This window comes from Charadrius vociferus, unplaced genomic scaffold, assembly GCF_000708025.1.
Source record: "Charadrius vociferus isolate BGI_N301 unplaced genomic scaffold, ASM70802v2 scaffold370, whole genome shotgun sequence".
Classification (NCBI taxonomy): Eukaryota; Metazoa; Chordata; class Aves; order Charadriiformes; family Charadriidae; genus Charadrius; species Charadrius vociferus.
The window spans coordinates 4,396,534-4,409,018 of NW_009646744.1; the positions used below are offsets into that span (position 1 = coordinate 4,396,534).

At 47.2% G+C, this 12,485-nt stretch overlaps 1 protein-coding gene across 1 annotated transcript in view; it reads right to left on the bottom strand.

Moving 5' to 3' along the window:
* Positions 1-3,399: 3,399 nt before the first annotated feature.
* Positions 3,400-12,485, bottom strand: part of KLHL3 (kelch-like family member 3) — a 44,459-nt gene continuing 35,373 nt past the window's right edge. Inside the window, exons 10-15 of the mRNA XM_009891104.1 lie at positions 11,691-11,888; positions 10,755-10,856; positions 8,189-8,317; positions 4,637-4,777; positions 4,281-4,424; positions 3,400-4,046 (exon numbers count right to left, since the gene is read on the bottom strand). Of these exons, the coding sequence (XP_009889406.1) occupies positions 4,018-4,046; positions 4,281-4,424; positions 4,637-4,777; positions 8,189-8,317; positions 10,755-10,856; positions 11,691-11,888 (743 nt within the window). The 3' untranslated portion in view covers positions 3,400-4,017. The remainder of the gene's footprint in view (positions 4,047-4,280; positions 4,425-4,636; positions 4,778-8,188; positions 8,318-10,754; positions 10,857-11,690; positions 11,889-12,485) is intronic.

A 12,485-nucleotide genomic window follows, 5' to 3' on the forward strand; every position in this document is an offset into this window, starting at 1 on the left:
CCATCGTGTTAGCTTGATGAACAGGCATGACACATCGCTGGATATTAAGGATTTTGGTCTCCAAACACTGCAAACGAGAGAACAGTATTAAGCTTTCATGGCGGTGTCATGCAAATGCTGCCAAGTGTATTTATGGTAATTACAGTGCTGTACACATCTGTACAAAAAAAGTATTTGGATAAACTGAATGAACTGAAAATTGGTTTTAATCACCCCTAATTTATCTATTAGGCACAAATGGGAAAGATGGAGTTGATTCAAACTTGTTTAAACAACAGATCGCTTGAGGCAAATCTATCCTGCTTTCCACGTGCCCGTCTGCTTCGCAAACCCATCAGCGTGTGCCCCCCCTGCCCGTGTGGGTGCACGTCCCCGGGGACGCTTCCTCCGCGAGAGCCACGTCACCTTTGGGAAACCCCTCGGCCAGAATCCCGCAGGGGGGTCAGCACGTGGCCACCCCCAAAAAGAGCGGACAGCAGAAGAGAGCTGAGGAAAGCCCTCTTGTCCACAAAGGACCACTGCGAGGAAGGAGCCCCAGTTGGGTCTGTAAAGCTTTTACAAAACCTCCTGCAATCACCTCGCTGGTTCTGGCAGCCCGGGGGGTTTGCAGGCGCGCGGCTGTGGGCATGGCATCCTCCGGCTTCAAGCAGGAGCCGACAAACTAAATCGTTGAGAGACAGCTTGTCCACCGAGCTGCCCGGGAAGCAAACACGTGGCACAAGAAAATTAAATCAGAGTATTGAAATTGTTGCAAAATAACTAATAATCTAAGAGCGTCCTGGTGACTGAGGTAATGGATTTGAATATATCTCGTAATGTTGAGCCCAATGCTGTCCTTCTAATATGTTAGAATCAACATAAGAGCTATCCCAGATCTTAGTTATAACATTTAATTCCTTGTGCAGAAAACATACAGATTCACACCTACGTCATGGCCAGCAAAAACCGCACTAGAGCGTAAGAATTAGATCCAGAATTCAACAGAAGTGTCATTGACGACCATAAAAAGCAATCCAAAAAATTATTTAAAATTGTCTTATAAAAATATTTACAGTAAAATTTGTTAGCACTAATGCTACGTTTTCAGTCCTAGAAAAAGGCAATCTTTAAAGGATCTGGCTCATGTGCTCAGAATCAACAATACAAACATGAAACCACACACCAAAGACGGACAAATTCAAAAAGCATTTCAAGGGAGGAGGGGGGATACAGCTGGTTCGTCACGTGTTACGGTTGTTCATATTGCATAGCTGGAAAACGAGGTCACTTGACTTGCATAACACTGCAACGTTTGAGAAGGAAAGAAAGAAACGTGTCATTTGCCATCAAGAAGAACTGGCTGCAGCCAGAAACAGCATCCCGCATCCCTGGCAAGGGCTGCGAGTCCTAGCCCTGTCCAGCAAGCCGCAGGGCAGCACTGGCCAGAAATGCCATTTTACAATAGCAAAAAAACACCAAAAGCTGTTTTTCCTATAAACAAGGAAGGTTTATAAAGAGACGTACAGCAGGGGAAAAATGATCCAACTTGTAGGCACGTTCACCTCTCACGACATCTGACAGACACGGCAAATTTCCAACTTGCATCTCTCCAGCGCTAACTACTCATTTTTATCTCTACCCCACATCAACTCTTAGTCTCTGGGTATTATTTGCCATCGCTCCAGTGATGCTACAAGTGCTAGAAGGTTAGCTGGTAACTGTTCCAACTATTGAGCTGTAGCTGGGCGATAGAGTAGCTATTTATCTTTACATTCCATATGTCTATACCGAAGGAGGACCAAGTGTGCCCAAAATCTTGTCCACCCTTGACCAGTCATCTAACGAGAGGTAGTAACTCTAACCAAAACGCTTTGCCTGTCCCCTTTTATCCTCTATTCCCACAGCTTGCATGAAAAACACCTTTTGGTGTCTGCTTTTGGAGCAGTGAACTTGAGTCAGTCCAACCCAAAGCATCATCTTGCTTATGTCACCGTCACGACGCATCTCAGGACTCATGTGAATACATTCCTACCAGCCTCAGTAGCGTTCACAGTAAGCAACACCTCCTAAAAGAGCAGCATGGCGTACTACTATTTTGGCACATTTCACCGCAGATTGTAGAACCCAAAGCAAGGGGTATTATAGGTTTAAAGGGTATTATAGAAAAGGCTAATTTTTTATTATTATTGTTTTCAAGACCTCTGAGCTGACATACAATGGAAGGGGCAGCCCTCAAGAATAATACTGCCATGTCTTTGGGAAGTTTCTTTTGTTTGTAAAAACAAGAACATTCAAAGAGGGATGGGTGGTACCTAACACTCCCCATGAAGGTCAGCCCCCTCTGTGGGAGGGGACACAGCAAAGGTAGCTGCTGTTTCCCCCACAGTGAACAGGCACCCATCTTACAAGGACCGTGTCAACTCCAACACTAAAATCTACTGATTTAAAGAAGTAAGCCACTCCTCTACAAGAGCTGCACAAGGTGATGTAGCTTTAGGTCCCTCTGAAATAAACTTTTAAGTATTTTTCTTTTCTACTGTAGAAAGTCACACGGAGTCTTTTTGAGAGGAGACCTATGGAGAAAGAAACCAGCAGAACAACGGTGCTGGAGCTCGACAGTAACATGGGCAGAGTCGGTCCCGCAGGCCAGCTGCCCGCTACAGAAAGCCTCAGCTGATCGACAGGGGGCAAAAAACAATAAAACAAACAACAACCACAAAAAAAAAAGAGGATAGAAAATATTTTTCTCCGCTAGTTCTCCTTTAGCTGGGGAGTCTTTGGGGAGTCCACCCCTGCATGCAGAAGCATGCCAGAGCTCACAAGGAGACATAAAAAGGTATTTTAAAGTCAAACATCATCTTAAACGGAAAGCTGTAAGAATTTGGGATGTAAGCAAGACAGCTACCTTACAGCTGGATCTGGATTTGTCTCTTTTGAATAATCTTATGAATTCTTCATACTAATAGAGGAACGCCTTAAGTAAGGGCAAGATTAAAATAGCAATTACAGTGACAGTGATTAGTTAATCTCCATGCTCTGGAAGCATTAAAACACTGTGGGTATTTTACCCTGCTCATTAATCACCGCTGGGGTGACAGAAGGGTCTCACTGTATGTAATGTCTCTGCATTAATGGCACCATAAGGTATTTCTTTTAACATCTAAACGCTCTATTATGAAATGGCATTGAGACGCTGGACAGAGCTAGAACGGGGGCTTTCAGCACAGCTGAAACGCGTGGGTTGGGAACACTTTCTATCCAAAGCAACATTTGTTTCACAGGAGCAATAAACCCCATTGGAGCAGCACACGTTTTGTGGGGTTGCAAAGTTTTGCGCGGTTCAGGTGCTGAGAGTTCAGCCCCAGGGAAGGCACTGCCCAGCAGGTCCCATCACGTACAGCAAAGAGCATTCATGGCAAGTAGAAAAATCACATGGTATTTATTTCCACCATACGACAAGCATTTCAGGGATACATACAGTAGTCCAGTGGCATATACAAACGTATGACTGAGACAGCGTCACACTCGAGCCAGAGCACCCTGTTCCAGTCCATTTCTGCTGACTGCTTTTCTCGGTCGGTACTCAGAAGTTTCCACTGCCAGTAGTAAAGTCCACCCTCCAGGCACAGCGAGTAAGTAGTTCAACGGATAACGTGCACGGAGCATCAGTAGTGAAGAAATCCAGAAGTGTTCGTTTTTACTCACGTGCCCAAACGTAGCAGTTCTGTTTCACACAAGAAATTCAGTGCCTGCAGTCCAAGCACAGTGTTTATCTCGGGACACTAGCCATTGAGAAGAACAGTTGATTGCACCACAAATAACAAGCAACACCTCGTGTCTAGCATGGAACACGTCCCCAGAGGGATTTTCGCTTTGCTAGGCAATCCGCCGCAGCCCAGATGATGTTTGTAACGTATCACTTGTCATGTTAAGATGTTAACAGCAATGAGATGGGTCAAGTCAGAAGTGAGTCATCTTCCCAACACCACCTAGCTGGATCCACATCACTTCTGCTCCTCGCACTGGCTTGATCGTGTGTCACAACGGTTTGTGAATCACAGCCACACCTGTTGTAAGAACGGACAGACACAGTTATCGTAGGAGCAGCTCCCGGGCTGCGATGTGGCTAAGATCATCCTGCAAAGCCAACGACCAGCAACAGGCTAGCAGAGGGAGAGGTGTCTACTATTTCTATGAAAGTTTCCTCTACCGAAAGCAACACAAAACATACAAAAACATGATATTAAAGCTTCAGAAGGCACAGCCCTCAAGTTTATGAATGACCCCCACTGACTAGTTACCTGCATAACTTCTCCCCGTGCTCATGCTGGTTGGTAATAACGTCCACTTGTCTGTGATGGGGTTGTAGTATTCCACCGAGGCCAAATTGCAGGAACCATCATCTCCTCCCACCACGTAGAGGAGACCATTCACCGCACACACCCCTGAAAGCAGAGGGCAGATGGTGAGACACGGGCTAACTCACCCGCCATGACACGTCGCCTGCCATGTTCTGATTCATTCCCAAGCAGACACCTCATCTTCCATTTTTATCACTTTCTTACAATACTGATCCCTGACATCACTAGTGCATTAGTTGCGTTAAAAACCACAGACAACTGCAACCAAACACCACAGAAAGGCTTATTGTGCTCACCTGCATTTCTTCTACACATATTCATGTCTGCTACTTGCTTCCAGGTGTTTGTTCCTGGATCGTAGACTTCCACACTCTTCCTTACTAAGGGACCGTCGTGCCCCCCGGTAGCGTACAGCAGCCCACTGAGAACGCCAACGCCTGCCGAACAGAGCCCAGCGTTAGCCAAACATACCGGGGAAAGGGCTGCATGTCCCTGGATCTTCTACTGGGTATTGTCTTGGCCTCTCCAAAGCACTTCCAAAACATGGGCCACACGTGCCTCAAGATCATACCTGGGTCAACTCTCCACCCAGCCACCACGTGGCACTAGAGCAGGCCTGCACAGTAACGCCTGGCAGATGTCCTGTCCTTCAGGACCGTGCCCCTTCTCAGGTAGATCTTGCTCTATCTGAGATCAACAGCCTAGTCCCATGACACTCATATGCCTTTATTCAATCTCTTTGGACGGACTTGTTCTCTCTTCCCTTTACCTCCCTGACCGCTGCATCCACCCCACCACGTCCCTATCTGCCCAATCTTTTCTGCCACAGGGTCCTTTTGCTTTTAGCCCAATTCCAGGAGCTTTATTTTTGCTTCTCCTGCTGCCTTTGTGCCACACGGCTTCACCCCTCGGACACGCTTCTCAACAACTTAGGGGCTCCAGTTCTTGAGGCTGCCGCTGGGTTCCTCTCCCCCCACTCATGTCCCCAAAGATGGCAGCAGCACTTGGCACAGACAAGGTGCTTCCAAGGCCACCTTCCCGGCCACTTTTGCAGGCCTCTGGCTCAATCTCTGGGAATGACAGGGATCTGAAGGGTGTTTCTGCCTAATAATAAGTAAATTAATTAATTAAAATGTTCACCAATCCGTGAGAGTTAAAACTTCCAGCAACATATCTTCGATAATAGGTTCAAAGGCCTCTATTAAAATTAACAAGGTGGGATGTTAGTAAAACAGAAACATAGATCCGAATCGCATCATTTCAACCACAGGCATTAACCAGCAGGACGGCCCCTGTGCCCTGAAGACGGACTGGTGCTGGTGACTGGGGGAGAGGCACAGAGACGGAAAGGCGCGCGCAGGGAGGAGAGGGGCCCCCCCGGCATAAAACTGAGGGGTTTTCAAGTCGGGGCCTGTACAAATACCTTTCCTGTTTGCCATGTGCAGAACAGGGAAAGGTGACTACGGGAGCAGCGCTGTGATGGTGAGCCAGAGAGCAGGCACCATCTGGGCTTGGGAGCTCCTGTGCCATGGGAACATCTCCTGGTGGTATGTCACATCCCAAATATACGATGTTTCACATCGTTTGGAATCCTGCCATGGTCAGCAGGAGCACAGACCAGAGCCACTGCCATGCTTCACCTGCAGGATGGCAACGTGAGGCAGGAAGGGAAACCATCTTAGCATTATCGCTCCTCCCTCACCCAAAAACCAGCCAGAACCTAATGGAGACCAACCTATGAATTAAAACTCCAGCAGGCACACCACCATTTGGAGGACAGGAACGCTGCTGCAGGTCTACCACCATCACCTGTCTCTTCTCCAGATGTTTTTAACTTGCAACTGCTGCGTTTGGCTTTGACCAGGTGTTGAAATCCCAATGTGACATTGGGATTCATGGTTCATCTCTGGAAAACACTGGTAATTAACCTCTAACTGCCATAAATATCCACCTTACTGGCTGAAATTCTCAGTCTGGTTGAGGTACTCCAACGCGCACCATTTAAGAGGAGCAGAACACATCCCAGTACATGTCCTGGCCCCAGAGCTGGTGCCTCCCAGTTGACTGGGAAATGGGAACTCATTCAACCAGTGAGGAAAGCCAACTGCAGCCTGGGTTTGCAGCACCTTAGCATTTGACTTTATTCAGCTGTTAGCAAAAACTTCATCCTTTTAAGAAATAATTTAATTAGTAAACTAATTTAAGCAAGTAGGAGAGTAAAAGAGTAGGAAACACTTTAAGGCTTCTCCACCTAAAACTGCCTCCCTGTGAGGCAAGACGGAGCACACGCAGATGGGACGTCCCTGCCAGCAGGGGAAAAGCCCAGCAAACCCACCACTGCCAGCACCTGCACATCCACACTGCCCAAGACTGGTGTCACCCCGGGGATTTGGGGACACCCATCCTCACCTCCGCTAGATGTCAGCATGGGGACGGCAATGCCGGCAGCTCGGAGTGCGGTTTCATTTATGGAGCTGTACAACAGATTGCGCTGCAGCACCATGAGCGGCACTGGGCAGTCCCCTCCCCGGTGCCTGTTGGAGGGGCATCTGGGTGACAACCAGAACTTGTGGAGCTCAGCTTTCGGGTTGGGAACAGCAAATTGCAAGGCTGTTTGGCAGGCAAGTGAGAGCATTCCTAATACTGGACTTGCCGTGTACTTGCAAAGCAGTGCTCAGAACAGAGCGTTTCAAAGAACATTCACTAAAATGCCTCTCCCTACAGGCACAAACTGCCCTGTTATGTTTCAACACGCTGTCAACAACACAGGACACTCATCCTGTTCTCCTATAAGGCTGCACTGGGCTAGGATTAAGCACCAGATACTAAAAAACTCTTCAGCTGAACCCAAACCAACAGAGTTGGTAACTCACCTGGAGTTACGGAACTCCAGAGCGAGGAAAGAAAGATGGTGTGTAGAAAGCAGCCTCTCAACTGCCCAGCTCAGAAGGAAATTCCCACCACAGCTTACCCGGCACGGTCATTTCAGCCCCCACGCAAAGGGCAGCCTTCAGGCTCGGCTACCTGTGGGCAACTGCCCCTTTGGCTGTTGTACAAAGAGAACTGTGCCACCTGTGATCAGGGAGGACCCAGTGCACACGCTGAGCAGCAGGACCAACACTGACACATTCCCTTTCATCTGAAGATGATTTTAAGTGCAATGGATAAGAGCTTTTATCCCTTTCAGAGAGGAACAGCCACAGAGAAGACAAGTGCCTACCTGGCCTAATGTCACGTAATAAGTTAGAAACCATCAAGACTGGAATATAACCCTTTTTTAACATGTCCTTTCCTCTAATCCTCCAGATCACCAACTCTTGCCAGCAAAACGCACACTAAAAACTAGCTTAGCAGGGGCAGTCCCAAATGAATTTTGTTACCTTGACTTGGTCTGCACATCACCCAGCACAGATGTGCTTTGTGCTGCAAAGCACCCACTGGATGCTTGCAGAGAAGATCCAAAAGGAAAATCCATCTGACAACCCCCAAATGATAGGAGAGAAGGAGGTGCAGCTTGGCTTTCCAGTCTCCAGCTGAGCCTGCAGCTGGCAATTTGGAAATATAACTCTTTGCTTACAAGTGAGATGCACCTGTTAGCAAGGCTACTTAGAAACATCGAACGTTATTTCATTAATCCAGAAATTAATTTCAATTTGGCAGATTTTAACAAAATCAGGAGAGCTGCTGAGAGCTTCCAAGCAATTACGTTTTTTCCCCTCATGGGAAGGAGGGGAAATAACAGGTTGCACTTGCCAGCACAGCAATGCCAAAACACACTTCTTCCTTTCCATGAGCGGAGGAGAACCCAGCGATCATCCACTCTTAAGAACACATCTCAGAGCCAGTACCTGCACCGCTGCGTCGAGTGCTCATGTCGGCTACGTAGGTCCATTCGTTCGTGGCTGGGTTATACTGCTCGACGGTACTAAGGCACTGACGGGACGCTCCATCGTAACCCCCCACGGCATAGAGCTTACCTGCAAGAGACACACATTGGCATCAGCATTATGGCTATGATGACTGACGTTACCATCACGCCCGACGGCCCCAGGTGAGGACAGATCCTGGCTGAGAGAGGCCCTGGGAGACGTGCCTAAACCTGCTGGGACATCTGGGGAAAATCCTAGCGAAAGGATCTGAAGTAGGCCTTGCAGACAGGCGGGACTGTTTTTAAAGCTGTTCAAGCTGTCAACTAAGACAAGGAAACAACACGACACAACAGCTTAATTAGAAGCCGAAAGCCCAGGGGGTTTTCCAAATGACTTGTTGGCCCAGGAGAAGAGGTAACATCAAAGCATGTTCTGCTGATGGAGCGTTTCCTCCTGTTCGGATGCCACAAGGCAAGGTGTGCTGTCAAAGGTCGATACTGTACATTAATTACAATATCACATGAGCAATAAATATGCAGTAGCCTCTTATGTTAATATAATACCTGCATGGAAACCTAGACCTGATTTAGAAGAACCTGGGTCAAATCAAAACCAACCAATGCTGTCAGCACAACTGAAGTCAGCCTGCTCACTTGTTCCAAGTGACCACAACCCAGAAGATACCATGGGAGACCCTCACAGCATGGTAAATCGGTCCCTCCCCACCCTGATTCAATGAAAGCTGAATAACACACACCCAGTGAGACCTGAGAAACATAATCAGATGCCACAGGACCACACCATACATGAGACAAGGCTGATGCTCCACCATGTCCTCTGTTCACACGCCTAACAGATAATTCTCTCCTTGTCTCCCTGTATCATCTGGCAGCTTGTTTTGCATTTAGGCAGTAAAATCTCTGAGCAGAGAGGGCTTCTTTGTGCTTCTTTACTAGAGCACTGAGCAGAAAGGTTCAAGATCAGGTCTCTTTGATACTACAACAACCAACCATTAATAAAGTTCAATAAATATGTAGGAAAATTCTAACCCAAATTTTTGTACAAAACAGATGAATAAGACCGATTTTCAATCCATAACAGCAGAGCCTGGACACAAATGAGGTATGCAATTCCTTACATGCACATGAGAGTCATAGAATCATTTAGGTTGGCAAAGACCTTTAAGATAAAGTTCCCTGGCTGGCATCAATTATTAGATATTTTCAGTACCCACAGACATCAGATCAATCTTCATCACATTCTCATGAACATTGTGGATTAACTGCAGGCTGCAGCTTGTTTCCTAGACCAATATGATCAGCTCTTCTTCCCCATCACATTTTTTCTCACGGACTTCAACATGTGCAACACTTATTTGCGCTTTCCAACAAAGCAAAGGAAAAAGATTTCATATATCTCCAGTAGAAAACCTGTCCATAGGAATGCATCTCTTGGGTATGTACTTGATATTTGTTCCACATTCAAATGACTGACCCACTTCAGCAAATCCCACTGACCATCAGTAGCCCAGCACTGCACAAGCACAGGACAGTTTTGAAGGAGATGCTTCTAAAATATGCAAATTTAGCACAACCACCGCTATTTATTCTGACCTTATCTCCCTCCCTTTTCTTACATAAACACATTTCATGTACATAAACGTTTCACATATTTCACATTCACACAGGTCAAACTGAACCACTTCAACGCACAGTTTATAAGAAGGCTCGTGCCAGCGGCTGCTCCACACTGTAATAATTGGAAACTGCTCCGCCATGCTAGAGACAAGGTCGAATAAAACCTCTCACTTGCTTCAGAATTGATTTTGCTAAAGGAAGAAAAGGTTTCTAGTTAAACTGTTCTTTCTCCTGGATCCAAACCAAGCTGCTCAGTTCCAGCTCACTCGAGTTTGGTGCTGACACATAGGTGCCAACAACCGCCGCGATCCCCCCAAGCATCCTCTCCACCCACCTCACTCCTGAGCTGCCGCAGCGTCAGCGTTTGCTATCGTCAGTCCCTGCTCATTTAGGAACCAGAGCAAATCGTGCCGTGCGTGCCGGCAAGCCTGATGTCAATAAACACCGGTTTTAGTGTTCCTGCCAAACCACCAGCTTAGAGCTGTGGGACGAACTATGCATCTGTTTCTCTCGCTGAGCAGATTTTCTGCGATGGGTACTCCATCCACACAGCGTCTGCTGATAGCAACAGCACACACTGCACAATACCATTTGCTTTCACTGGCCAGAAGCAGCCCAGGAAGAAAAAGGATTCAAAGAAACCTGTAGACACCTAACAGCATTCACAGGAGGCACGGGCTGGCCTGATACAGGTCTGAGGCTCTTGGAAAGCTACACATGATTATTCACTAAGATAAAGAGGAGAATGGAAAAAGCTGCAGCAATTACGTCACATAAAATAAATCTTTACCAACTAAAGATAGTCTAGAGAACAGTTCCTGCAGTTCCCTCCTACTGCACTTAACCGTTCAGACTTCTGCTTGACACGGTAACATTCGCTTGATGGAAATGGCTGCTGATTTTCTTACCCTCCACAACTCCAACTCCAACACTGCTTCTTCTTGTGTTCATGGGAGCGACAAAAAACCACTCATTGGTTTTATAGCTATAGGCCTCAACTGATGCCAGACCTAGTTAAAAAGGGGATACACAGGTTTTCTAATTAAAAAAAAAGAGAAGAAAAAAAGATTGATGTTGCACTTTCATCTGCCTTCCACCTCCTCCCAAGCCCGTAATTCCCCCCCACGCTCCTGCAACCCCATTTTCTAGTCCCTTCCCTTTCAGCCAAGGGCCAGCATGTCAACGCCACTGCGTCAGCAGCTGGAAGAATTGCTACCCCATGGCCTCCGCCCTGGGACTGCTGCCCCTCCGATGTGCTGGGAACACCAAGGAGGAGCAGAGTCCAGATTCCAAGCCCGGAAGTCCCACATCCTTTCAAGCATTACAAAATATCCATGCAAAGGTTTAAAAATGCCCCCAGACCCCATTGCATTGTACTCATCACTAGCTGAAATGGTGTATTTAGGGTTTAACCAAATGGCAAAGCTCTACAGCAGAGGCAGAGGTGTGAATCTAAACGTGCAGTTATGCCAAGATAAATCCCAGACACACGTACCCCATAAGATGCCTTGCTGGCATTTTATTCGTGTTGCTATGCAAAATTTAACTAAAATCAGGGAAAAAAAAGCCCCTTTTCAGTCCAGAATAAGCATATTCAAGCAGAGAACAAGACGGAAAGAACTGTATCACTAAAGAAAAAAAACTAGGATGGGATACTCTGCAATTACTGATGGGTCAGAACGTGCATGTGGTTAGTTACAACACACAGCACACCCAACCTCTGGCTCTTTCTCTACAAAATCATACAGGAAGGGCGCAGGAACCTCAACTAAAGCTCTGCAGTCTTTGCAGGGGTCTCTGAAAATTTGGGTCAGGCACTGCCCAGTTTTTGCTCAGTCACCTACCGGTGCTGCCATCAAAGCCGCCCACTGCATACAGGAGATCATTGAGCACAGCTGCCCCCAAAGTGCTTCGTCTTTCCTGCATGCTGGCTATGGACGTCCACTGGTCCTTTACGCCATCATACACGTCCACCGTCCGTACCCTTAAAGATCCGTTAAAGCCCCCGACAGCATAAACATTGCCAGCCATAAATACCACACCTGGTAAAAGAAGAGAGAGATTTTTATGGAGGTTTTGCAAATAGTTTGGGAAGCGAGTACCATCAGACGTCTGTCGGGGTGCGTAAGGCAGCAGGGAAGAGCAGAACACGGGCACGTCTTTGGCATTTTCTGCAGGTTAAGAGCATTGGAGCCAAGTACAATACAACATACGTGTCGTACGGAAAGTGAAATGCACATAAATATACAGCAACATAAGGCACAGATGGGTTTCACACCTGAATGAGTAATTTTCTGAGCCAGAGAGGACACCAAATGGTGATCCACATTCACAACCCTCTCAGACGTCTTCAGAGACACACTCCCAACTTACAGATCTGTTCTCCACCACCCACTCCTCAGCACCGAGAGGGCCTGACTCAGCTCCTTTGATTTTCACTGGGAAACCAGCATGGAAAACTGGATCCCTGTGGGCTGGCAGGCCAGCAGGATGGGAGGAGGGAAAACACTGATGGAGTAGCAGCCAGGAGAGAGAGGTGATGAAGGGGAGACAGTGGCTATGGAGGGCAGACAGGCAGGAGAAATCCACCTGGAAAGCAAGGCATCCACCTGAAGGAGAATGACACATGTGTGTAGGGA